Source organism: Bufo gargarizans, chromosome 11 (genome assembly GCF_014858855.1).
Source record: "Bufo gargarizans isolate SCDJY-AF-19 chromosome 11, ASM1485885v1, whole genome shotgun sequence".
NCBI lineage: Eukaryota > Metazoa > Chordata > Amphibia > Anura > Bufonidae > Bufo > Bufo gargarizans.
The window spans coordinates 44,846,062-44,872,236 of NC_058090.1; the positions used below are offsets into that span (position 1 = coordinate 44,846,062).

The 26,175-nt window shown below is 44.8% G+C and overlaps 1 protein-coding gene across 2 annotated transcripts in view; it reads left to right on the forward strand.

The window, feature by feature from the left end:
- Positions 1 to 1,841: 1,841 nt before the first annotated feature.
- LOC122921466 (deubiquitinase DESI2-like) overlaps positions 1,842 to 26,175 on the forward strand; it is a 119,583-nt gene continuing 95,249 nt past the window's right edge. The window contains exon 1 of one of the 2 annotated variants that reach the window (XM_044271444.1): positions 1,842 to 1,976. In XM_044271444.1, the coding sequence (XP_044127379.1) occupies positions 1,956 to 1,976 (21 nt within the window). In that variant the 5' untranslated portion in view covers positions 1,842 to 1,955. Of the gene's footprint in view, positions 1,977 to 3,947; positions 4,068 to 26,175 lie in introns of those variants that run through there. The other variant, XM_044271443.1, reaches the window with a different exon arrangement.

A 26,175-nucleotide genomic window follows, 5' to 3' on the forward strand; every position in this document is an offset into this window, starting at 1 on the left:
TGAACCTTTTAAAGACTGAGTGCCCAAACTGCAACCTAAAACCCACCTATTTATTGCAAAGTGCCAACACGGCAATTTAACCTGAGTACTAAAGTCCAATATAGTATATCTTCCATGTACTTTATCATTTAGCTATAATAACCTGCCTGCATTCAATGCGCTGCCTGTGCCGTTCATAGTGCCCCCTGCGCTGATGAATGGCAGGAAAAGTCTAAGGCGTATTGGTACACCATAGACTTTTTCCAGGGTGTGGGTGCTCACAGAGAGGGCTCTGAGTGCCACCTCTGGTACCCGTGCCATAGGTTCGCCACCACTGGTCTATCCTATTCTCAGGATAGGTTATAAATATCAGATCAGTGGGGGTCTGACTCCCGGCAACCCAGCCAATCATCTGTTCGAAGAGGTAGCGGTGCACCTCGGAGTGATGCAGCCTCCTCACAGCATACCAAGCACAGCGCCGTACATTGTATAGTGGCTGTGCTTGGTATTGCAGCGCAGGTCCACTTTCTTTATTGGGACTGAGCTGCACATAGGCCATGTGACTAATGAACATGATTTCAATGGACTAGGAAGAGGTTGCAGAGCTCACCGGAGCGAAGTGCCTCTTCAAACAGCTGATCATTGGGGTGTCAGGAGTCCAACCCCTACCGATCAGACACGTGCCAAGTGCACATGCAACAGGTCAGTTTCGTAGGTACAAATCTGATGACAGATGCCCTTTAAAGGGGTTGGCTTTTCTCAGACATTGATGGCATATTGCTAGGATATGCCATCAACATCATCATGTCTGGGACCTTCTTTTATCTCCAGAACGGAGACCTTGAAGTGAAAGATGAGCAGCATGCATGTGCTACTGGGAGCTCCGAAAATAACTGAGCACCGGCTCAGCAACAATATACAGTATATCCGGCAGTCTGATAGAGGTGGACATGCTTACGCAGCTTAGTCTCAATCAATGGACTTGAGCGGTATAAGCAGACACAGACCATGATCAAATGAGGCGTTGTTGTTCCTAGGTCTCATACAACCCCAATATATATAAAAAACGTATAGATAGTCTATCTTATGCTGATTTCTGAACACAGTCTGTATTTTTGGATGGGGTTTGTCATGTCTTGTGACTGCAATAGTCCTTGTTTGGTGCCAATATCGACGTGTTGGTATGGCAGGATACATTCCTGGCCGCATGTAGTGAAACAAATGGAAGAAATACAGCTGTTGGGATTTTATGCAGTGTTTTGTGTGTGCAGAAGTGTGTCATGAGTTAAACAGAAATGAAAAATGACTCTGAAGAAAGACAATCCTCTGCTGGCTCATGTACTCAGTGAAGATATGATTCGTTTTCCATTTGGCATGGGAGAGAGGACTTTGTCTGCCGATAAGAAAGATGAGAGATATTGCATTCCCATTTCCCTGCAAAAAAAGGCAGTCGTAAGAGATTGCAAAGCACTGGTAATTTAAAACCACAACCAGCTCAGCTCGATGGAAGGGTGAGAGAGGAGCTAACACATTCTGCCTCATAATTAAAGACGAATATGCTTAAAATAGGCTCCAGCTCGATGTGTTAGCTTAGATAGCTTAGATGATGAAAGTTTCCATGACATTGATATGGCCTTGTGAGATGAGATGATGATTGAGGCTTCTAACCAGAAATGCCAAAATGTAACCCTCCAGGCCGCCAGGGGGAGGCAGATTAATTCCCCAGGATAATACTGATGTCTTGGTAAAACCTGAAGAAGAGAACACGTTATTTTTAGAAGTCTGTCACAATACAAGACTTCTTGTATTGTGAAGCTCTGCCCTGGTCCTTTAGCAGCAGAGGCTGTTTCCTGCTCCAGGGACTGGATGTAGTGCTGTCACCCTGCTTCAGATACTGTTTCTTCAGCAAGGTGGACACTTGTTGCTGAGACTTGGTGAGACCTGATGTTTTTGAATACTACCAGCCAGTTGTGCCTATGCTAGTACAACCATACAAGGTGAGCCTCTGCTTTACTGATTACATGGTACACCTACTGCCGATGTACTCATCCTATGATGTGCCTGTTCCCCCCCCCCCTCATCTTTAGCTCTGATATCACCAAATGTAGCCCTACACATTAGACTAAGGTCAGCTAAACCTGCCAATTTTTGATGGTCAACCATTTGATGTATTTTAGATGTTTGGCCAACATGCTTTCGAGCTGAGCCAAGGTTTCATGTGTATGGTTCAACTATTGCCGTTGTACTCATCCTATGGTGTGCCTGTTTTTTCCCCCTCACCTTTAGTTCTGATACCACTAAAGGCGGCCTTACTCATTAGACTAAGTTTGGCTAAATCCGCCAATTTTTAGTGGTTAACCATTTGATGTTTTTCAGATGTTTGGCCAACATGCTTTCGAGCAGAGCCAAGGTTGCTTGTGTATGTGGAGGTTGTAAGGAAAAGTTGTTGTTCGAACAATCTATTCAAAGTGTGTTAGTATTTATGCCTAACTCCCTCACAGAGGCACGTTCTTTGCTGCAGGGTACTAACCAGATTGTGTTCCTCAGAAAAACCACTGACCAGTGGTGACTGCACTACAGGATCTGGCAGGTAAAGCCTGAGGTTGATGCGAATAAGAGATCAGAGCTGAAGGTCAGAGAACAACGGTAACATGGAGCGGACAATAGATAAAGCCCCAAAAGTAGCCAAATTTCAAGATCGGAAGTCAACAGATGAGATGTCACCACCAAGGAAAGGACAAGAACCAGTAAAAAAATAAATAAAAAATAGGTCATTACCATGACACTCAAGTCACTGTTCCAGGAAAAGTGCGTGAGTGATGTCATCAGTTAGCGCTGATGTTGCACGTTATAACTTTTTGAAAAAATTTCTAACTCTAATACTCCCTATTACCAAACTAGGCTTCTAGCCTATAGTACTATATAGTGTACTCGGCCTGTATAATTGGATTATTAGCCCTTTCAGACATGTCACTTGATATTACTCTTCGCAACCCGTTCCATCTGGTTATTAGATTAAACCCCTCTGTAATTATACAGTGTTATTTTCTGGAAGAGAAGTGGTTAACGTCTCCTGTCCCAGACGAGCAAGAATCCTTCTGGCTGAGGGAATCTCATTAGGGAATACCATGTGCTGGAAGTTAATAAAGAGGGAACTCGGTCCTGCTCCATGAATGGCTCACATGCACTATTCATGGTTCCTCCTCCATCTCTAGAGGCCTGGGGATGCTGTATGATGTAACTTGCCTCCCTGCCGCTTCCATTCACATCTATTAGGCACACAGCCAGGACTCCTCCTTCTATTAAGATGAAGTCATCCTGTCCCTATATTTTTTGTGGTTACTACGCTGTGTGCACTATAGCAGCATCAGGGTCACACTCCCTTCTGATCTGAAACCGCATGGATTTCTCTGCACCTTCCCCCGTCAGCTCCTTGCATCCTGTGCCATGAGTTGCCTCTTTCCCTGATTATCCAGGAAGCAGCATCAGCACCATGGGTTCTCCGAGCTGTCAATAATCCCACGAGCGGTGAGAAACACTGGATACAAATCCCTATCTGATCTCATGCTATCCTTGCCTTATGCAAGACACAATCTCCCTGCAATCTGTGCTTTGGTGGCAGCCAGACGGAAGAGATAAACAGCTCGGTATTTTCCACAACTGACGAGCAGTAGATTGAATAATGCAGGGAGAACCAGCATGTTTTTCAGCGCTGAGCTAACCTCAAGCACTGTAAAGGTCATTGGCATCCAGACACTAAATGCATTGCAGCAGACTCCATAGTATTGTGTTGTATACGTCCCTGTGGGAAATGGATTGCAGAACATAGAACTTGGGGTTCACACCTGACCTGACGAATGTGTCCAAGGGCTACAGCATGAGAACAAAACCTGATATTTGCATAACTTTGGCCAAGAAGAACCTCCGAGTGGTTTGCTTGGAGGATCTAGAATGAAAACGTTTCCTTCCTTCTGTAACCCATTGCAGTATTGACCAGAAGGAATTTGCAAAAATTGGGGAGACCCCCCAAGGAACCAACCAGCTTCACAATGGCAAATGAACCGGTGATACTAAACGTATATGATATGGTAAGTTCTGCATTCTAATTCTGTCTTAACCCTATCTAGCACTGGTGGAAGTATGAAATGCTGCAGCTCTTTCCTGGAGAGCAACCCCATTGCTTGCTTGTTTGTTTGCTGTCTGCAATTTACATGCAGGTCCATTCATTTTAGTTATTTGTAGTTTTCCAGTTGATGGCCAGGGTGGATTTTCTCTAGTTTGTAAGACGTGTCATGGCTTTTCATTGATGTTCTGTCCGTGAAATAGATTGCAAGGATTGATGGTGGTCCATAGAAGACACTATGCGTGGCATTCATCAGTCTTCCAGCCATAAATCTACAGTACAACAGCCATGGCAGCTATTAATGTCAGTCATGCCCACCAACATTAGCCTATGTGTGTTATACAGATCAGGTTTGGTTTATGTATTTATTACATTGAGTAATGGGGAAGTCTATTGGTGCTCCTTATGCCAAACAGATGGGTGAGTGATTGATAATGAGGCAATTGCCAACAATACATTAGGAACTGGATGCAAATGGGCATCAATTACGATCCAATTAAGCAGTACATACACCGGGGCTTAGTCCTGATCATGGGACTTGTCATAATTCAGTCTTATTAAAAGGGGTTCCTCACCAGGATAAAACTTGTTAGGAAAGGGGCAGAATGGGTTAACAAAAAAGATAAACAAAGTATTACTCGCCTCAAGATGCCCTACTGCTGCCATACTGTGATTTACTGGTTTCCAATTCCTGGTCCCGATTCAGCATACAGGAAATGCCTGCTCAGCCAATCACTGACTGAGGCATGTCTCCGTGTCTATATGGGACCAAGAAGTAGAGACAGGAGGGGACTCGGTCAAGGGTGGGATTAAAATTTTTAATAACAGGTTCCCTACTCAACGGTGGACACGCGGCGTCACGACACATGTTTACATATACATACACCATATATATGCAACACACATAAATACACCATATACATGGTACACATAGGTAATTACACCATATATACACTACACAGATATACCACCCAACTAAGGAGCTAAACTATCAGCGGCGTGCAAAGTGAACATCTCCAGCTGCCCTGCCGCCGCCAGAGCACCAAATCGGGACTCAGCCGGTAACAAGGTTCTCTGTTCCAGTTGTCATTTTAACAACCGGATCTGGAGAACTGGAGGGAACTGGCTGAATCCCATGCTTGGACTCAGTAAGCGCTAGACCTACAGCAGTGTGGGATAGGTGAGAGAGTAAAGCTTCTCTTATTTTATCCTGCAGGACAACCGCTATAACATATACAGTGTTGGAAAAGATTAAAACCCACCCTCGGCCCATACAGTCCACTTTTTTAATCCTTGAATATACAGGACATATCATCTGTAAGGTCTAAGGGTCTGTTCACACAGCAAAATCCAGGTCAGAATAATCTGACATGTATTTACCATGGAATCAGTGTTGGAAACCTGAGGCTGACCCTCGGCTAATGAGCATATAGAAACCCATGTGCAGACATGTCCGTTCTTGAGACAGTTAGGAAATCCGTGCGGAAATATTCCGAGGCCATATGAACAGGCGGCAGAATCAACGCACACAATCTGCCATGTGGACAGGCCCTAATAGGCTGTTTGTGAATCAACCTACAGGAAACAGACCGTAGAGGCAAGTGATTGGCTCAGCTCTAAACAAAGCTGTATATTTGGGTCACGTTGATGTGTCAGAGCTTTGGGGCCACCAAGAAATCCCCTGTGGACTAGTCCTACCCTGCGTATATACTTGTATCCTATTCATAGAAGCAGATTGTAGGATTTTGTGGATGGTATGGATATGACCAACAGAAATATGTTGGTATTTTCCAGACACAAAATTATCAGAAGGGCAATGACAGAAAAATGATTTCTGTAAGTGGCCTCGGATGGGACAAACTCCCCCCTTACTGTAGGGTAATGTTCACAAAGCTCCTGACCTACAGGCTTAACGTGTCCATAGAGGTTTAGAAGCCCTATGGTGGTGTCACGGGGCGCCAGCGATGCGCTCGCTCTCCGCAGCGCCGACGGCGCCCCGCCTCTGTGCAGGAGCAAAGACGCGTGCAGCGTCCTCGTCTCCTAGGTGATAGGGGGCGGGACGGACCCGGCCACGCACGTCTCCTCAGTGCGGCCGGCGTCCTCGGTTTCCCCAGCAACCAGGATAAGCCTGAGCACCGAGCTCGGCACTCGGTGCTAAGCCCTATGCAGCAGGGGAAGTCATGTGATGCTGGGCACGTCACATGACCCCTGCTAGTCAGTGTTTAAACAGGTTGCCTGCTGGCCACAGGTTGCAATTTTTTCTTATCTGGCGTACTTACCTTCTGCTGAATTCCTGACGATCCTCTGCCTGCAAATTGTGTACTTTTGCTGCTCTCCTGGTATTCTGACCCCGGCTTCCTCCTGACGATCCTCTGCTGACTCCTTTGGTACTTCACGACTCTCCTGGTATTTATGACCCCGGCAATTCCTGACTATTTTCTGCTTGCTCCATTTGTACTTCGTTGCTCTCCTGGTATTGACTCGGTCCGTTCACTATCCGTTGTTTGTCTTGTCTGTCCTCCCTGCACTTATTCCAAGCTAGGGACTGCCGTCCAGTTGTCCCCTGTCATTAGGACTTGCGAGGCAAGTAGGCAGGGCCAGAGGTCAGGGTGGAGCGCAGTGGTCACTATCCTACCCCCTGTGTGTGGTGTGTACGCGACCGTTACAGGTGGCCAACAGAGTGTCCTTTTGGCTTTTGCCTGGTTGGTATATGAACAGAGCCTAAGGGATTCTGGCGTACATGCTGCATGAATGAGACAAATCGGCTCACTTTTTAGGCTTCCAAATTTTATGTTGGCTTTTCTTGTAAGACCCCCATTGTGTTCTAGACAGTTAAAAAATGAATGAATGAAATAGCAAAATGTGTTGTGATGACCTTCAGTTAGGTTAGACTAGATGTGGTGTTACTGAGGCGAGCGGAATGCAGGAATCAGAGACAGAAGAATTTTGTGACAACCAGCAAAAGACCAAAGCTCTGTAGTGATTGGACTTATGACTAAGAGGCCCTTTATTCCATTTCAACCACAAGATTGCTTTTATGGCAAGTATGGATATAATAGTTCAAATGGAATATAATGATCTAAAATGCAACGCTATTGTAAATGTGGCGTATAGACTTTTCTAATATCTGCCAACTCCAACTCACTCACACCAAGAGCAATAAGATAGCTGGCGGATGAATGAGCCTCCTCTGGCAGGGGCTTATCTCCCAAGGAACAAAAGGATCAGGCAGCTGAAATCCAACACAACATGCCGAACCCTCATCTTCCTCCACAACTGGTGCTGGGGTAAAGTCAGTCAGGAGGAACCCATACTTTCACACCAGCGTTTTCAATTTCCGCTATTAAGATCCGTCATAGGATCTCAAAAGCGGAGGAAAACGCTTCAGTTTGGTCCCCATTCATTGTCAATGGGGACAAAACTGAACTGACCGAAAGGGAGTGCACCAGGATGCATTCCGTTCCCTTTGGTTGTGTTCCCATGACGCACACAAAAGTGCAGCAAGCAGCGTTTTTAAATTCGTCCTGGGATGCTTAGCTGTCATGACTCACAATGTAAGTCAATGGAGACGGATCCGTTTTCTCGGACACAATAGAAAACTGATCCGTCCCCCATTTACTTTCAATGGTGTTCATGACGGATCTGTCGTGGCTATTTAAGACATAATACAACCGGATCCGTTCATAACGGATGCAGACAGCTCTATTATCATGATGGAAGCGTTTTTGCTGATCCATGACGGATCCAGCAAAAACGCTGGTGTGAAAGTAGCCTAAGATGGTTGGCTGGTCCACCATGGCTTTATGTTTTGGCTTCCTTATAACAATCAGTAAAACACCCTGAAGGCTATACTGAGTTAGAGAGGTATTCCCATCTTAGACAATGGGGGCATATCGCTAGGAAATGCCCCCATTGTCTGATAGGTGCTGGGACCCGCACCTATATCAAGAACTGAGCGGGGAGCGCTGTGGCTGGAGGACCCCAGATTTCCCTGGGTCCGCCCACTACCAAGTGCTAATCCCCGCCATAGAAGTGAATGGGAGCGTGCCGTATATGCGCGGCACATGCTCCTGTTAATTTCTATGGGGTAGACGGCAATAGCCGAGCCAGCGCTCGGATTTTTTCGGTGGCCCCATAGAAATGAATGGAGGGCGGCTGCGCATGCGCAGTGCTCTCTCCTTCACTTTCGGGGCTCTGTTCTCGATATAGGTGCGGGTCCCAGCACCTATAAGACAATAAGGGCATATCCTACCAATATGCCCTCATTGTCTGAGATAAGAAAACCCCTTTAAGGGCCCTTTACACTGGCTGATGTTTGGCAGATTATTGCTAACAAGCATTTGTACGATAATCTGCCTGATGCGGCCATCAAAATCACTGTCTCCCGGCAGCAGAACGTGCTGTCTAAACAGCCTCTGTTGCCAGCAAACAATGACTCTGAAAGGGGACGATGACATTAGTGATAATTTCTTCCCATACCGTAAAGGAGACTGTTGCATGTAAATGCAGAAGACTCCTCCACTGACAAGCAGGTGATTGTCAGGAAGGAACGCTATAAATGCCTAAGGTCTACACAGATGTCCACCCTTTTATTTGCAGATCTACATTATAAATATAGGTAATACAGGCCAAATTTGAACAACAGTGGTCGTAGTTTGGCCGAGTACTCTCTAAAATGCTTGAGGTGGGTCACTAGATTCAGATTTTTTATATGGATTCTATAGAACTATGAAGATATGAGGCATATGGTCTTTTGGTTTGGATTAGCCTCTTGCAGGACATATTGGCTGGCTACTGACCGGTAACACTACTAAAAGTCATACTGGTTTTGCTAAAACAGACAGGCTACATGCACATATGGCCCATTTGTCTGCATTGCAATATGAGACACTATAAAAGCATCTGAAAGAGGTGCTCGTGTCTGATGAATAACAGCATGTCTGTATGATAATTGTCTCATGAAGCCAATCTATTAGATAGTGTTTAAGAGAATCTGCCATCTCTGATTCATGTATTCCTTGTCTGACGGACTGAACCGTCACTGAGGCTGCTGGAGAGGCCTGAGGGCTAGCCTCCTTCCTATGGACTATGGACCCAGAACTATGGAGACCCCTTCCACCCTCCCGGCTCATTATTCTACAAAGGGAAAAATGGGTAGTTTCTGCCTGTGAGTGATTACGTTATCCCATTGTGTTGGTTAATTGTATCACAGGTGGGGTTTTTCTGCCTGTGAGTGATTACATTATCCCATTGTGTTGATTAATTGTATCAAATGTGTGTGTGTGTGTTTTCTGCCTGTAACTGCATGTGATTGGTTTATGTAAGAAACTGTCTCAGTCTTCCACAAGGTCCCCCATGGGAGTGTGCCTTGCTGGAAGACCTGCATAAAAGGCTGACATGTTGCCCCATTAAAGTGTCCTGTTCAACCCTTCATGAAGTCTGGGCTCATGTTTGGGGTACTGGAGAACTACACTCTGGGGATTGCTATAATCATTATACTCTCCAGAGTATAATCCCTGAGCTCTTGTAAGAGCTGTTCCTTCATCGCTCTGTGAAGGAAGAGAGGTTCACCCACTGGAACCTGGAAGCCTTGTCGTAGGTCCAGGGTGGGTAGAAGACCGCGAGATCCCAACCAAGCTGCGTCGGTTCGTGGGGTTCTTACGGTGTCAAGTGGAGTGCTTGGAGTCCTCAGGAAGCACTAGGAGCATCCATCAACGGAGGTACCCAGTCGGGGTGCCAGGAGATCCGTTACACCATGGTTTATGGAAATGGATCCCATGTAATGCTATATTTGTGTCACCTGATGAAATTTCAGTTTTTGTTAGAGAAGAGGTTGTCTTGGTGAGAAACTCCTCTAATGAATGATGTGAATCATTATGGGTCTACAGCAGTCTATGGTTATGTGGCCACAAAGGGTTGCTGCAGTTTGGATGTATCATAGTCCAAAAATGGAAGATACTTTGGTTAGACCAAATAGGGGTGAAGTTATATAAATAAGAGCATCACTTGTTAAAAGGCTAACATGACACCCAGTATGGTTTCACTTCATGTTGGCACTTCGGCAAAATGGCTTCTGTAACAAGAAAGTAAGTTAAAAAGAAAAATTACCAAAGTTTGGCAATTGCTTGATCTTCTGACTTACTAACACATGAATGGTACCATATATTCACACTGGCATCATTGTTCCCTTAAGGGTCCATTCACACGTCCTGTTTTTTTTCATCCTGAAAAACGGTCCGTTTTTTGCGGATCCGTTGTTCCTGAAAATGTTTCCGTATGTCATCCGTATGTCATCCGTTTTTTGCGGATCCGCAAAAAACGGGAACATGTATACATTTCAATAATCAAATAAAGTTGTTTGGATTTCTTTGAAAAAAAATAGAAAAAAAAAAAATAATAATAATAATTTGTTATGTGTTTCCAGGAACGGAATCTGCAAAAAACGGATGACATACGGAATGACATCCGAATGTCATCCGTTTTTTGCGGATCCATTGACTTTGTATTGTACCAGGATCCGATTTTTCAGGACAAGAATAGGACATGTTTTATATTTAAACGGACATGCGGAACGGAACAACGGAAACGGACAGCACACATTGTGCTGTCCGATTTTTTCCAGGACCCATTGAAAATGAATGGGTCCAGATCTGGTCCTGATCTGTTCCTGAAAAAACGGAACAGATCAGGAAAGAAAAAACGGACGTGTGAATGGACCCTTAGTCTGTTACCCCTGCGGGCAGAATAACCTTGTCTGATGCACTATTCTGCCCAGTAAAAACAATCTAGAATACCATTTCAATCTGATTGCACGTTTCCTCATGTGAGAGCAGTCTCATGCATATTAATACGTCCAGCTGCGCTCCTTTTACACAATACATTCTGCCCAATCAGTTTCCTTAGCTTCCCAAAAAAAAAAACGTGCCCATCATGCTAATGCTGAAATCCTGAGTGAAGATTTATACATCTGCAAAATCTTTATGAGATCTTTTCACATGATGTGAATGGCACAAAATGGCCTCAAGCACAAGGGGGTATGACAGCTCCGTACAACCTCCAAGCCATAAGGGCAAGGCCAAACCATCAGGTTTCTGCATGCAGTTTTGGAAGCCAAAACCAGGAGTGAATTTAAAATGGAGAAATCGTATCTGTCCGTATCTGTATACTTTCTCTCCTTTTATGAACCTGAATGTATGGCTGTACCCTTAAGGTCCCCATACACATTAGTATAATGTTGGCCAAACCCGCCAAGAACACCAGGTTTGGCTGACAGTCTAATGTGGGTGGGGAGCTCCTAGCAGTCTCCCAAAAGATGACGTTGGGGGAGAGGAGGATCGGACAAGATCGCCCTGCTCTTATGATCTGCATCGGCTGACTGCGGGTATACTGTCCCGTACTTATATGATATAGTGTGCACAGGACAGTAGACCCATGGTGGGGCTGGAGCTCACAGCATGGTGAAATCACTAAGATGCAGAGAGTTTGGCTCAGGTGAGCCATGGTTGGTGCGAGAAATGTGGCCATCACATGGACCATGTTTTACAGACTGCACATGCTCATCTGAATAAGCCCAAAGGACTGACAATATGTAACCCATAGACAGGGAGAGGAAAGCTTTATTTTTGACCAAGGAAGGGATATCAGAACAAGTCCCCACCATCAGCCCCTGATGTTCAGCAAGATATCTGCCAGTCATTGGTTTCATTTCCAGTCCTGTCAGAATTTACTTTGCTTTTTACTTATTATTAGAAATAATGCACCTATAACCCTACATATCATGGAGCTCGACTTCTCTCCCTCTATAATATTCTGCTTTCAGCAATGTTTGCTGCCGTACCCCAGTATCTGAATATCCAGCATACATGCTCTCTTAGCCCTCCCTTGGTTACATCCCTTGCGAACCTGATGTTGGTTGGTCCCTGTGCTATATATAGTGCCCATATAATACAATCATACAGTGTCCACATAACATTGTCATAAGGCCCCTAAATATCAGTGTCAGGCAGCTACTAAACAATGCTGTCCAGCTCTGGATCAGAGGTGGCCATACAGCTTAGATAAATGTCAGTCTGGGACCAGCCAACTAGATTTGGCTACTTTTACACTGGCTTTTTGGTTACCATTTGTGAGATCCATTCAGAGATCTCACAAGCGGTCCAAAACGGATCAGTTTTGCCCTTAGTGCATTCTGAATGGATAAGGATCCGCGCAGAAGGCATCAGTTTGGCTGCTTGCAGCGTTTTGGTGTCTGTCTGACGAAACTGAGCCCAAACACAATGTAAGTCAATGGGGAAAAATTCAGTTTTCACTGACACAATATGGCACAATAGATTAGAAAACAGATCCATCCCCATTGACTTTCAATGGTGTTCAAGACGGATCCGTTTTGGCCATGTTACAGATAATACAAACGGATCCGTTCTGAACGGATGCAGGCGGTTGTATTATCTGAATGGATGCGTTTGTGCAGCTCCATGACGGATCCGCACCAAACACGAGTGTGAAAGTAGCCTAATGTGTATGGCGACCTCTAGACTGTCTAGACTGAGACCGGCTTTGCCTGTGAACAAACATCAGAACACAAAAACAGGCATATAATTTATAAGAAACAAAATAATTTGTGTACACTGGCTTTACACCATGCCTGTCAATGTAGAAAACATCTGCTCCCCATGTTGCGTTTTTGGGCGGATGAAGGATGCCCCGTCGTACGTTAGAAAAGGTGTAAAAAACAAATTAACTAAAGATGTTCTCCTTAAAAAAAAAAATTGTATGAAATAATAATGCTGCCATATTTTCATGTACCAAAGCTTTGGGACATTAAAATATGGCTTGGATATATACCGGTATACATCTATGTATAGCACAACGCTAACTGTGAAATAAGAGATGCACCTCTCAGTGTGAAGTGACATCCAAGAGGCTCCGAGAATACAAGCGGCATATGGCGTCATTGGCAGTTACATCAGTGTGAAGTCGCAGTCTAATACCAAGAAAGCTGTAAAAACAACAAAAGTGAATCTTAAAGGGAAACTGGCAGTAAGGGTTCCTTTACACGTGACGCCGATGTAGCAGACTGTCGGGAAGGAAGCGTTCCTTCGCAACAATCTGCTAAATCGCTAGCGGAGGAGACCACTGTACTTAAATGCACCAATCTCCTCCAGGGTATGGGGAAAGTGATGCTAAAGCCCTAGCTCTTCACCATAGCAGATCATGTTTTCACAGCACGATGATCTTTTGTGCTGTGTTTTGCTCATTCATAGGGTAATCGGCAGTGCATTTACATCGCAAGATCATCACTCACAGGAGTAACTAGTAACGCTCGTTAGTGATGATCTGGCAGTGTAAATGTACTGCCGATTACCTGATGAAGGAGCAAAACGCTCATTCATCGGGTAATTGGATCTTTTGTGCAGCACAAAAGATTATCGTCTCCCAGTGGCAGATTCTGCTGTGTAAACATTATCTGCTGCCGGGAGACAGTATGGGGAAGAGCGATGGTGTTAGCGATCTCTCCTCCCTATACTCAGGAGATCGCTGCATGTAAATGCACCTGTCTCCTTTGCTAGCGATCAGCAGATTGTCAGGAAGCAGTGATGGTCAGTTCGCAGTGTTCGCCGGCGAACACATGTGAGCTGCCATCTTTAGTAAGGTAGACTCAACCGTCCGGCGATGCACAGGTAAGCCCTTACCTGTGCCGGGAGCCAATCTGAAATCAAATGCGTCACCGGGAGCAGACAGTTCCGAGAACAGCCCGATGAAGGCCCCTGGCGGCTGTTCTCGGAACTGCCTGCTCCCGCTGACTGCATTTGATTTCAGACCGGCTCCAGACCGGCTTCAAAATTATCAGTGCGTCATCTCGTTTGTAGTGAATGGGGTGAGCACCTGTAATTACACTTAATGGCCACTGCAAAGGAGATGGTGCACAGGTAATTTTGGAGAGGAAGCAGCGCTTGCGCCGTGGCCTCTTCAAACAGCTGATTGGCGGGGGTGCTGGGAGTCGGACCCCCATCGATCTGATATTGATGACCTGTCCAGAGGATATATCATCAGTATTTTTGCACTGCACAACACCTTTAAACCACTGGAGCAAGTGACATTGCAAATGTGTGCAGCCCATTCTGGCTGCTCCCCTGTTGTAGCTGACAACTGAATCCTTGTTTTTTAAGTCACAAAACATTTTACTCTGATACAGAAGTCTCTTAAAAAACTCCACACCAGAGAGCATGCAGCGATTTACTAAAAACACCAAGAGACATTTGGCTGCAGTGTTTATGTGTTAAAAACAGATGTTTTTGAAAACCAAATTTGCAACTTCATGCATACGACTGTATTTTTTACCTGCGTGCTATCTGCATTTTTGCATATATCACATTGACTCATTCATTGCTATGGGGTCATGCACATGTCTGTATTTTTTGTGGATCTGTGTGGCCGTTCCACATATTATAGAGCATGTCCTATTCTTGTCTATATTCTGGTCAAGAATAGTCATTTCTATTGATGGAAAAAAGAAAAATGTGATATGTACACAAAAGGTGTTCCTATTTTGCGAATCCGTCGTTTTCAGACAGAAATAAAGATACGGTTGTGTGCATGAGGTCTCATGGAGAGTTCCTAAAAAGCACCAAAGAGAGAATCCAATATTGATGTGCTGAACCTGCAGGCCCTGCACTAAGCATAACGCAGCTTTGCCTGGAGTGTTCCTTCAAGAAAAAGTGAAACTTTCCATGTTTCATGTGGTATATAAAATCTCCCACTGATGAGTATGGCGCATTATTTTGTGAATCTTACAAATCAGGTGGGAAGTCCCAATCAGCTAAGGCTACTTTCACACTGGCGTTTTGGCTTTCCGTTTGTGAGATCCGTTCAGGGCTCTCCCAGGCGGTCCAAAACGGATCAGTTTTGCCCTAATGCATTCTAAATGGAAAAGGATCCGCTCAGAATGCGTCAGTTTGCATCATTCTGCTCTGGAGGCGGACACCAAAACACTGCCTGCAGCGTTTTGGTGTCCGTCTGACGAAGCGGAGCCAAATGGATCCGTTCTGACACACAATGTAAGTCAATGGGGACGGATCAGTTTTCTCTTTCAGTGGTGTTCAAGACGGATCCCGTCATGGCTATAGAAGACATAATACAACCGGATCCGTTCATGACTGATGCATGCGGTTGTATTATTGTAACGGAAACGTTTTTGCAGACCCATGACAGATCCGCAAAAAACGCTAGTGTGAAAGTAGCCTTAGGCGTATAAATCCCATTAAGTTGCTAGTGTGCCATCTTTAAAGAGGACCTGTCACCATAAAGTGCAGTACAATGCAGGCACCATGTTATAGAGCAGGAGATGCTGAGCAGATTGATATATACTTTTGTGAGAAAAGATTCAGTAAAACATGTACTTTTATACATTTAAATCTCTCCTCTTTCTGACTTTATTGTACACAGGGGAGGTGTTATCAGTGATTGATAGTATTCTCTATGTAAGTATGTATACACAGATAGCTGTCAGTCACTGATAGCAGTACACGGGTGAGGTGTTATCAGAGATTGATAGTATTCTCTATGTAAGTGTGTATACAGAGATAGCTGCCAGTCACTAATAGCTGTACATGGGGAGGTGTTATCAGAGATTGATACCATTCTATGTGTAAGTGTGTATACAGAGATAGCTGTCAGTCACTAATAGCTGTACATGGGGAGGTGTTATCAGAGATTGATACCATTCTATGTGTAAGTGTGTATACAGAGATAGCTGTCAGTCACTGATAGCTGTACACAGGGAGGTGTTATCACTGATAACATTCCCTGTGTAAGTGTGTATACAGAGATAGCTGTCAGTCACATATAGCTGTACATGGGGGAGGTGTTATCAGAGATTGATACCATTCTCTGTGTAAGTGCGTATACAGAAATAGCTGTCAGTCACTGATAGCAGTACACGGGTGAGGTGTCATCAGAGACTGATAGCATTTGTGACGGAATGGTGTGTCCGCCTGCGGTCCTGCTCCTATCTGACCCCCTGGTTGGTGATGTCTCGGACGTCTGCGGAGGGAATGGGGCACCCACGGTGGAGATCAGCCCGACTGCCGAGTGGCCCGGCCTTCTTGGTACAATGTGTTGCGCCCTGGAATCACTCACCAGACGTTGCTGTATGACTTGAAACAGGGACTGACTGATTTATTTAGGGTCTTGGACACAAGCATTTATACACACACTGCAAGCCTTATGTAACCCTAGACATGTCCAGGCTGGAATCAGACCATCGGATTTGCATACAGATGGCCTTCTTACAACCTCAGATTACACACCCCTGGAGAGGTAAGGTACACCGTAATTAGCATACAATTGCATTTCAACCAGGCCATTCCAATCCTTACAACAAAGGGAAAAAATAATACATTTAAAAGCACAACACCAGTAACCAAATCTAGCACGAAATAAGATGTCCATACACTTAAACGCACAACCGAAATATAAAAGGAAGGAAAATGGTCTTTCAAATTGTCTGAGTTATTAGTCACGTGGCCCGCTGGACGGCGCGCTCAGGGCCGTTTCGTGACAGCATTCCCTGTGTAAGTGTGTATACAGAAATAGCTGTCAGTCACTGATAGCTGTACACGGGGAGGTGTTATCAGAGATTAATAGTATTCTCTATGTAAGTATGTATACAGAGATAGCTGTGAGTCACTGATAGCAGTACACGGGTGAGGTGTCATCAGAGATTGATAGCATTCCCTGTGTAAGTGTGTATACAGAGATAGCTGTCAGTCACTGATAGCTGTACACAGGGAGGTGTTATCAGAGATTGATAGTATTCTCTATGTAAGTGTGTATACACTGATAGCTGTCAGTCACTGATAGCTGTACACAGGAGGAGGTGTTATCAGTGACTGATAGCATTCTGTGTAAGTGTGTATACAGAAATAGCTGTCAGTCACTGATAGTTGTACACAGGGGACTCACTGATATGTGGAAGTTTCCACATAGTGTTTATAATGTCAGAGAGCAGAAATAAGGAACCGTCAGATTAGCTGGCTCACGGACCAGAGAGAAACTTTAGATCCCTCTATTAGAGAATCTCAGCCCTATACAGAAAAAATGGTTCCATATTTGTAATAAAGACCAATTAAAAAAATTATTTTTAGCTCAAAATGAGAACAATGCAATCATTTTTTTAAATTGCCCCCAAAGGGGTACATAGCTTTTAAATTACATGCTCATTACTTGCCCAAATAGGCATGCATATAGTAGAGTTCAGGTATATAGCTTCCAGGCAAGATTGTTTGCCCATCAATTTTTTCACGCCTATGGTCAACTAAATACAGGTCCTTCTAAAAAAATTAGCATATTGTGATAAAGTTCATTATTTTCTGTAATGTACTGATAAACATTAGACTTTCATATATTTTAGATTCATTACACACCAACTGAAGTAGCTCAAGCCTTTTATTGTTTTAATATTGATGATTTTGGCATACAGCTCATGAAAACCCAAATTTCCTATCTAAAAAAATTAGCATATTTCATCCGACCAATAAAAGAAAAGTGTTTTTAATACAAAAAAAGTCAACCTTCAAATAATTATGTTCAGTTCTGCACTCAATACTTGGTCGGGAATCCTTTTGCAGAAATGACTGCTTCAATGCGGCGTGGCATGGAGGCAATCAGCCTGTGGCACTGCTGAAGTGTTATAGAGGCCCAGGATGCTTCGATAGCGGCCTTAAGCTCATCCAGAGTCTTGGGTCTTGCGTCTCTCAACTTTCTCTTCCCAATATCCCACAGATTCTCTATGGGGTTCAGGTCAGGAGAGTTGGCAGGCCAATTGAGCACAGTAATACCATGGTCAGTAAACCATTTACCAGTGGTTTTGGCACTGTGAGCAGGTGCCAGGTCGTGCTGAAAAATTAAATCTTCATCTCCATAAAGCTTTTCAGCAGATGGAAGCATGAAGTGCTCCAAAATCTCCTGATAGCTAGCTGCATTGACCCTGCCCTTGATAAAACCCAGTGGACCAACACCAGCAGCTGACATGGCACCCCAGACCATCACTGACTGTGGGTACTTGACACTGGACTTCAGGCATTTTGGCATTTCCCTCTCCCCAGTCTTCCTCCAGACTCTGGCACCTTGATTTCCGAATGACATGCAAAATTTGTTTTCATCTGAAAAAAGTACTTTGGACCACTGAGCAACAGTCCAGTGCTGCTTCTCTGTAGCCCAGGTCAGGCGCTTCTGCCGCTGTTTCTGGTTCCAAAGTGGCTTGACCTGGGGAATGCGGCACCTGTAGCCCATTTCCTGCACACGCCTGTACACGGTGGCTCTGGATGTTTCTACTCCAGACTCAGTCCACTGCTTCCGCAGGTCCCCCAAGATCTGGAATCGGTCCTTCTCCACAATCTTCCTCAGGGTCCGGTCACCTCTTCTCGTTGTGCAGCGTTTTCTGCCACACTTTTTCCTTCCCACAGACTTCCCACTGAGGTGCCTTGATACAGCACTCTGGGAACAGCCTATTCGTTCAGAAATGTCTTTCTGTGTCTTACCCTCTTGCTTGAGGGTGTCAATGATGGCCTTCTGGACAGCAGTCAGGTCGGCAGTCTTACCCATGATTGCGGTTTTGAGTAATGAACCAGGCTGGGAGTTTTTAAAAGCCTCAGGAATCTTTTGCAGGTGTTTAGAGTTAATTAGTTGATTCAGATGATTAGGTTAATAGCTCGTTTAGAGAACCTTTTCATGATATGCTAATTTTTTGAGATAGGAATTTGGGGTTTTCATGAGCTGTATGCCAAAATCATCAATATTAAAACAATAAAAGGCTTGAACTACTTCAGTTGGTGTGTAATGAATCTAAAATATATGAAAGTCTAATGTTTATCAGTACATTACAGAAAATAATGAACTTTATCACAATATGCAAATTTTTTGAGAAGGACCTGTACATGTAGTATGGGTGACCTGCACCAGGTAAGGAGGTCTCATTTGGATTTTGCTATTGAAAATACATAGGTACAGCTCGAGAAAAAGAGCCAAACCTCTTTCACACGTCAGTGTTTGATCAGTGATTTCCATCAGTGATTGTCAACCAAAACCAGGAGCGGGTCAAAACCACAGAACAGGCGCAAATCTTTCCATCATACCTCACCCCTGTGTAGCCTCACAATCACTGATGAAAATCACTGACCAAATACTGATGTGTGAAAGAGACCATACAGAAAACTGTATTTATGTTTCTTTTACATTGCTACAGCTGTTTTTATATATTTCTTCATGTTTTTTTATTTGAACGTTTCTCCCCTACGTAAATGATGCCACTTAGTCTAAGAATGAAGACAGAGGGCACTTTTTATGCAGAGATATAAATAATTCCTACGATTTCTGAAAAGCGGTTGCCAGGGGCTTTGCTTGTCATTAATTAGACAAAGTCTATTCTTAGGCTCTTGACATTATTTGCGTGACTGTAGTACTGCAGACCGTCCCGCAACCCGGCTTGCCGCATTTAATGAGGAGCTATGTATCTGGGCAACAACATATCATTGAAGTATAGAGACTCTACAGCCACAGTAACTGCAGCCTATAATAATCCAGTCCTCGGAGACTGGCTCTGCTCAGGATCATTGCTAATTTTCTGTACCCTTGAAAGCACAGTCAATCCTTCATTTAGACTGTGCGCTGTGTGGGTGGAAGCTATGTTCAATGGTATTTTCATTTATGTTGGCAATGATTACCATCTACAAGATTTCCATTATGACAAGAAGCCGACCCATGGCAAGGCATTTGATGCAATCAGCACTGTTTTATCAATAGGTTATCCTATTTAAAGGGACTGTCTGCACTATTAGGGCAAAAGGTTGTCATACTGGGGGGACACCCTTTTATGAATTAGAGCGAATAACCCTTCACAAAGAGTGTCTCTTCCTCTAGTGGGCTTGAAACGACCATGCATTAGGCTACTTTTACACTGGCGTTTCTGGGTTCGCTTGTGAGACCCTTTTTTAGGGCTCTCACAAGCGGCCCAAAACGGATCAGTTCAGCCCCAATGCATTCTGTATGGATAAGGATCCGTTCAGAATGCATCAGTTTGGCTGCGTTTGGTCTCCGTTGAGCTTTTTAGGTGGTCACCAAAACGCAGCTTGCAGCGTTTTGGTGTCCGCCTGACAATGCGGAGCCAAACGGATCCGTCCTGACTTACAATGTAAGTCAATGGGGACGGATCCGTTTTCACTGACACAATATGGTGCAATTGAAAACTGATCCGTCCCCCATTGACTTTCAGAGTAAGTCAGGACGGATCCGTTTTGACTTAGACTTTTTTTTTTATGAATAATGCAAACGGATCCGTTATGAACAGATACAAGCGTTTGCATTATCGGTGCGGATCCGTCTGTGCAGATACAAGACGCATCCGCACCAAACGCAAGTGTGAAAGTAGCCTACCTGGCTGATGCCCATTTAAGTGGTTAGCATGTAATACTTCTTTCCCTCTGTAGGGGAGCTATAGGAAAAATATATGGTCCTATGAAGCTCTTCTTGCTTAGGATATATGATCGCCAGGGGTTCGGAAAGTTAATCATTGGGGTAATTCCCTAGGGTACTGTAATTTAACAATGCAAGGGATGAAAGTTGAGGTCAATCAAGGGCAGCTATTATAGGCACCTATGGAGGTTGTCACTCTGCCACCCTCACATATCAACAATGAACTGAAACTGGACACAAGGACTAACCAAGCTCGGAGCAGTGTGTATTCCGCTGAACTACAACTGCAGTCCCACAATGGAACCTGAAAATGTCAGGGACATTTCTTTTGGGAAAAAAGCCCTGTATTCTGTATGTTCTAATGTGGTAGAAGAACCTTTAGGTCTCCATGCGCATTAGTTTATTGTCGGTCAAGCCCGCTGAGAACGAGGACTTCGGCCGAGACTCTAATGGCAATAGAACCAACCAAACTTTAAAGAAACACCCTCACAAATAAATCATTAAACATAATTCAAACTTTATTAGTAGATTATATGATCAAAACATACACATTTGCAGCATTACACAAGCACTAAGTTAGTTAGATCCTCGAGGTAAGTAGCCAATTTGCTAGATTGAAGAACATTAGTCTATAAGGTAGAGATACAGCAAATTATCCTCCTTCTATTAGATAACTATCTAAATCAAAACAAACAGGTCTCCATTCCCCTGTGAAGAAACATGTGTTGGGGCACAGAGGGTCTAAAGCTCCCTTTACATGGGAGGATCTACAAGCAGATTGTCAGGGAGGAGGCTTTCCTTTCCAAGGATCTGCTGATCGCTAGCGGAGGAGACCATCACCTCCAGAGCATGGGGAGGAGCCATCGCCAATGTCATCGCTCTTCCCCATACAGACTCGTGTTCACGCAACACGATCTGCTGTCGCTGTGCTGCACTAACGCTCATTCACCTGGTAATCGGCGGTACAATTACACCGTCTGATCATCGCACAAACATGCCTAATGCTGCAATCTTATATGCTTTTATCATGTCATCTACTAATAAAGTCTGAATTATGTTTAATGATTTCTTTTTGTAGGATATTTCTTTAAAGAGTTTGGTTGGTTGTATAATTAGTCACCCCCATTTGTGACTTGAATGGTCCCAGTTTTCTTTTGGTGCTCTAATGGGTATAGGGAGATTAAGAGTCTCCTCCAACATTTCTGGCCTGATCCTTTTCTTCTCCCAGGAGATAAGCTGCCACCTGGAGTGTCCGGCAGCGGCTCTCTCCTCTCTCCCCATTGAACACACATACATGTTTGGACAAACACAATGGGGGAGATTTAGCAAAACCGGTGTAAAGGAGCTCTGAAAAATGAAAGGTGGAATCTGATTGGTTGCTATGGGCAACTCAGCCAGTTTTCCTTTGCACCAGTTTTGATAAATCTCCCCCCATTGTGTATGTGTAAGGGAGAGCCAGGAGAAATACTCTGGTTCAGCCAACAGCTATTGAAGGCGTATGGCCACCTTTTGGCCCTGCTTGCACCAGGCCCCAAATGTGACCTCTACCCAGGGGCGTAGCTATAGGGGGTGCAGAGGTAGCAGTCGCTACTGGGCCCAGGAGCCGGAGGGGGCCCAACGACCCTTGTGCTGCATAAGAAAACACCGGTATTATAGAAAGTGCAAGCTGGTCAAGTTACACCTCTGGCTGGAGGGAAGGGTTAAGGTCAAGAATTTTGCCATTTCAATTTTTGCACCTGGCCACAAAGCACTGAGGGAAGGGGGGCCCAAGCTGAACTCTTGCACCAGGGCCCATGAGCCTTTTGCTACGCCCCTGCCTCTACCTCTGCACCCCCTATAGCAGTGATGGCTAACCTTGGCACTCCAGCTGTGATAAAACTACAACTCCCAAGATGCCCCCCTTGCTTGGCTGCTCTCAGAACTTTATAGAAATAAATGCAGCATGCTGGGAGTCGTAGTTTCACCACAGCTGGAGTGCCAAGGTTAGCCATCACTGCCCTATAGCTACACCACTGCCAATAATGCTCAGACTATTGCTTACTAACAGGCGCTTCAGACAATGGGTGACTATGCTTGATATCCTCTGCATCCCCTAAAGCTACTCCACTACCAATTATGCTCAGGCCAATGCTTACCAACAGCTTTAGACAATGGGTGACCATGCTGGATATCTTCGCACCCTCTATAGCTACAACACTTCCAATTATGCTCAGACTATTGCTTACCAACACGTGCTTTAGTCAATGGGTGACCATGCTGTGGAGGCAAATGTAGTCACCTACCAGTCTGCAGAACCACAGTGATTTTATACGGATCACGTGCAACCAAAGCTTTTGCAGAATTCCTCCCAGAAAGCTCAGTTCCAAGCCTCGGACAGAGAAATACAAGGTTTTGGAAAGGGCATGGGTGGCATTCAAGCTGGCAGTAAAGATTTTCTCTGCCGTTCGGAGGTCTTCAGTGATACTCAGTATGCAATATTTCAGTGTCTACCATCAGAGATTTGGATTTATACCACAAAATAATGCCATTTCCTAATTGAATTCTGTATTTACTGATCTCGCGATGCATTGTCAGGCGTCTGCATGCAGTGTTAAATAATAAAGGAGCAGACGCTGAATGAAAGTTCTTATCTGTGCTGTGCTACATGATCAGCCTCCAGGGAATGAATCAAGCTGGCATCAATGTCAGATTGGGGCCATATCTCTACATCATAAATCTGACCACAGAAAGCACTGGAGTGGAGATCATTAACTGGTGCATAAAAAACCACAGCGACAACTTCCCATCTGTAGTAGAAGAGGCAGGACCAGATCGGCTGCTAAGGATTAGACTGGACTTACCAAGGCTATCTACATATTGTGGGGGAAATTTATTAAGACTGGCGGTTGCTACATTTCATCTTAAATTTGCAAGATGCACCAAATGTATTAAGAGGCCAGTCTAAGGTGCAGAAATGGAAATTGTACCCCAAGAGGAAACACAAAGTGCAGAGCTCACGTGCTTGCAACCCCGTGAGGAAGCACGGAAGTGCTTGGAATACAGCACTAATAGAATCCAAAGAAACAAGGAGGTGAATCCAGCGTCCATTAAAGGGAATGACTTTTAATTTTAGCACCATAAAAAAAAAAAAAAAGACAAAAATACTAATCTACGCGTTTTAATTCAGGAGAATGCAATCCTTAATCATGACCAAAGCACAACACCATCAGGTGATGCATCCTCCCGCTTCCTCCAAATATTCAGCAAAGTGGCAAGTCTGGTGCAAAACAGCAAAGAGTCACCAATTGCTTTGCCCGAATGTTGCTTGCGCACAAATTTGCATCTTTTTTCTTTTTACACCACTTGATCTATTTCCCCCTTTAGGGTGTAGTAAAGGTTTTCTAGTGACAGATATACTATTATTTGGCTCATTTGGTGTGGAAAAGCCCTAAAACCCCCGCTGAAGTTTCCAAATACATCACAGATTGTGTGATCACATGACACTGGCTAATGTCAGCCAGTTCAATGGTGAAAATTCTAGTGATAGAAACTCTTTAATGAGATTCTGCTCTTACTGGAAGCAATAGGAAAAGGCTTCAAGATTAGAACCCTTCTCGGGGAAGAAAGCAACACCAAAAAACAGATCTTATCTTGGAGGACGTGTTGCGTTCATGCTTCGCACAAATGGCCAGTGGGTGCTCAAAGGCCAATTCCCGCAATGATTATAACTCATCATGCTGAGAGGGTCCAAAGGCACCCTGGCCACGTAAGTAATAAATCAGTAGTATAAACATAAATCTGAAAATATAGACAGCACTTGCATGGGTTGCTTGCAAAGTTCAGGAAATTATTGTAGCCACCACCAAAATTAATGCATAACTTACAACGTTTCTGCAGGTCATACGCCCTTCTTCAGGCATCTGTATCCCTGTGTTTACTACACTACAGAAGCCTGAAGAAGGACATATTACTGTCACGAGGGTGTCAAGAGCCACGTCTGACTCCGTTATACCCAGGGTCAGGAAGTCGCAGCGGGTGGCTGCGCGCTCTATGTCTAAAGATCACGTTGTTTCTTAGTGATTGTTTTCTGTGTTTGCCTTGCAATCCTTTTTGTCTCCCTCAGGGATCCGTAGCTTCTCCTCCTCAGCTGTTTCTTGTCTGCCACTCCCAACCTCCTTATATTCTCCTCTCACACTTCTCTAGTTGCCAGTTATAGAGCTTCCTGCCTGGACATCTATACTGACCCACTGGAGCTGTGAATCCTGATTGTTGTTCCAGAGTGTTACCCTCCGGACCCCTGTTGGGCTTTTTGCTGTCTCCTCTTGTCGCCCACCTGGGATTATATGTTTAGTCTGTATTGTCTGTCCTCCCCTTGGTGTTTTCCTTTAGAGCTAGTGGTGCGGACTAGTGTTCCCACCGCCCTGTTCACTATCTAGGGCTCATCTTAGGGAAAGCCAGGGTTTTAGGCACGTGATCGGCGTACAGGTGAGGAACCCGTCTAGGGACGTCAGGGCAGCCAGGTGCCAGCCGCTAGGTGAGTCAGGGGTCACCACCTTCCCTCTCACTTGGGCAGGGCCTTCCTCTTTCCCTCCCTCTGTGTCACGTATGTGATAGTCACGCCGATCGTGATATTATAACTGGCCCTTATTTTTTGGGAGAAAAAATAAATAAATAATTTTTTTCTCTCTACTTAGAATCCAATATGGATCCTATTGCTGCTTTGGCAAAACAGCTTCAAGGCCTGTCTTTGGAGGTGGCAGGATTGAAGGCGTCTGTCCTCCAACAACAGCAGCAAACACAGCAGACCGCAAGCCCAGCGGTTGCTATGGGTAACCAGGTTGTTACAGAACCCAAGGTTGTTCTTCCTGACAGATTTTCTGGGGGAAGGGACAAATTTGTGACGTTCCGTGAGGCCTGCAAATTATATTTTAAGCTGCGCCCTTACTCCTCAGGTAATGAAGAACAGCGGGTGGGGATTGTTATTTCCCTGCTTCAGGGGGACCCGCAATCCTGGGCGTTCTCGTTACCCCCTGGTTCCCAGGCTCTCCGGTCAGTGGAGGGATTTTTTGGGGCTCTGGGTCTCATATATGATGACCCTGACCGAGTCGCCCTGGCTGAGTCGAAGTTACGGAGACTCCTACAGGGAGATCGGCCAGCAGAGGAATATTGCTCAGAGTTCCGTAGGTGGGCTACGGATACTCAGTGGAACGACCCGGCTCTCAGGAGTCAGTTCTGCTCTGGGTTATCTGAAAGGGTTAAGGATGCGCTGGCGCTGTATGAGACCCCCCTTTCCCTTGATGCTGTTATGTCCCTCTCTATCAGAATAGATAGACGTCTTAGGGAGAGATCGAGAATTCCGGAGCAATCGGTAACCTCTCCCAAGCAGCTAGTCTATACTGACTTAGATGAGCCTATGCAGCTAGGAGGAACTTCTCGTCAGGTCCGTCCTCCTGAGGTTCGCCGTAGGTGGGGGGCTTGTTTTTTCTGTGGAGGGAGGGGTCATTTCATTAATGTCTGTCCCTCCTTTCTCAAAAACAAAAGACCGTCGGAAAACTACTAACCCCAGGCTGTGCGGAGGATGTCAGCCGGGGGGTATACGTTTCCTCCATACGAACATCTCAATT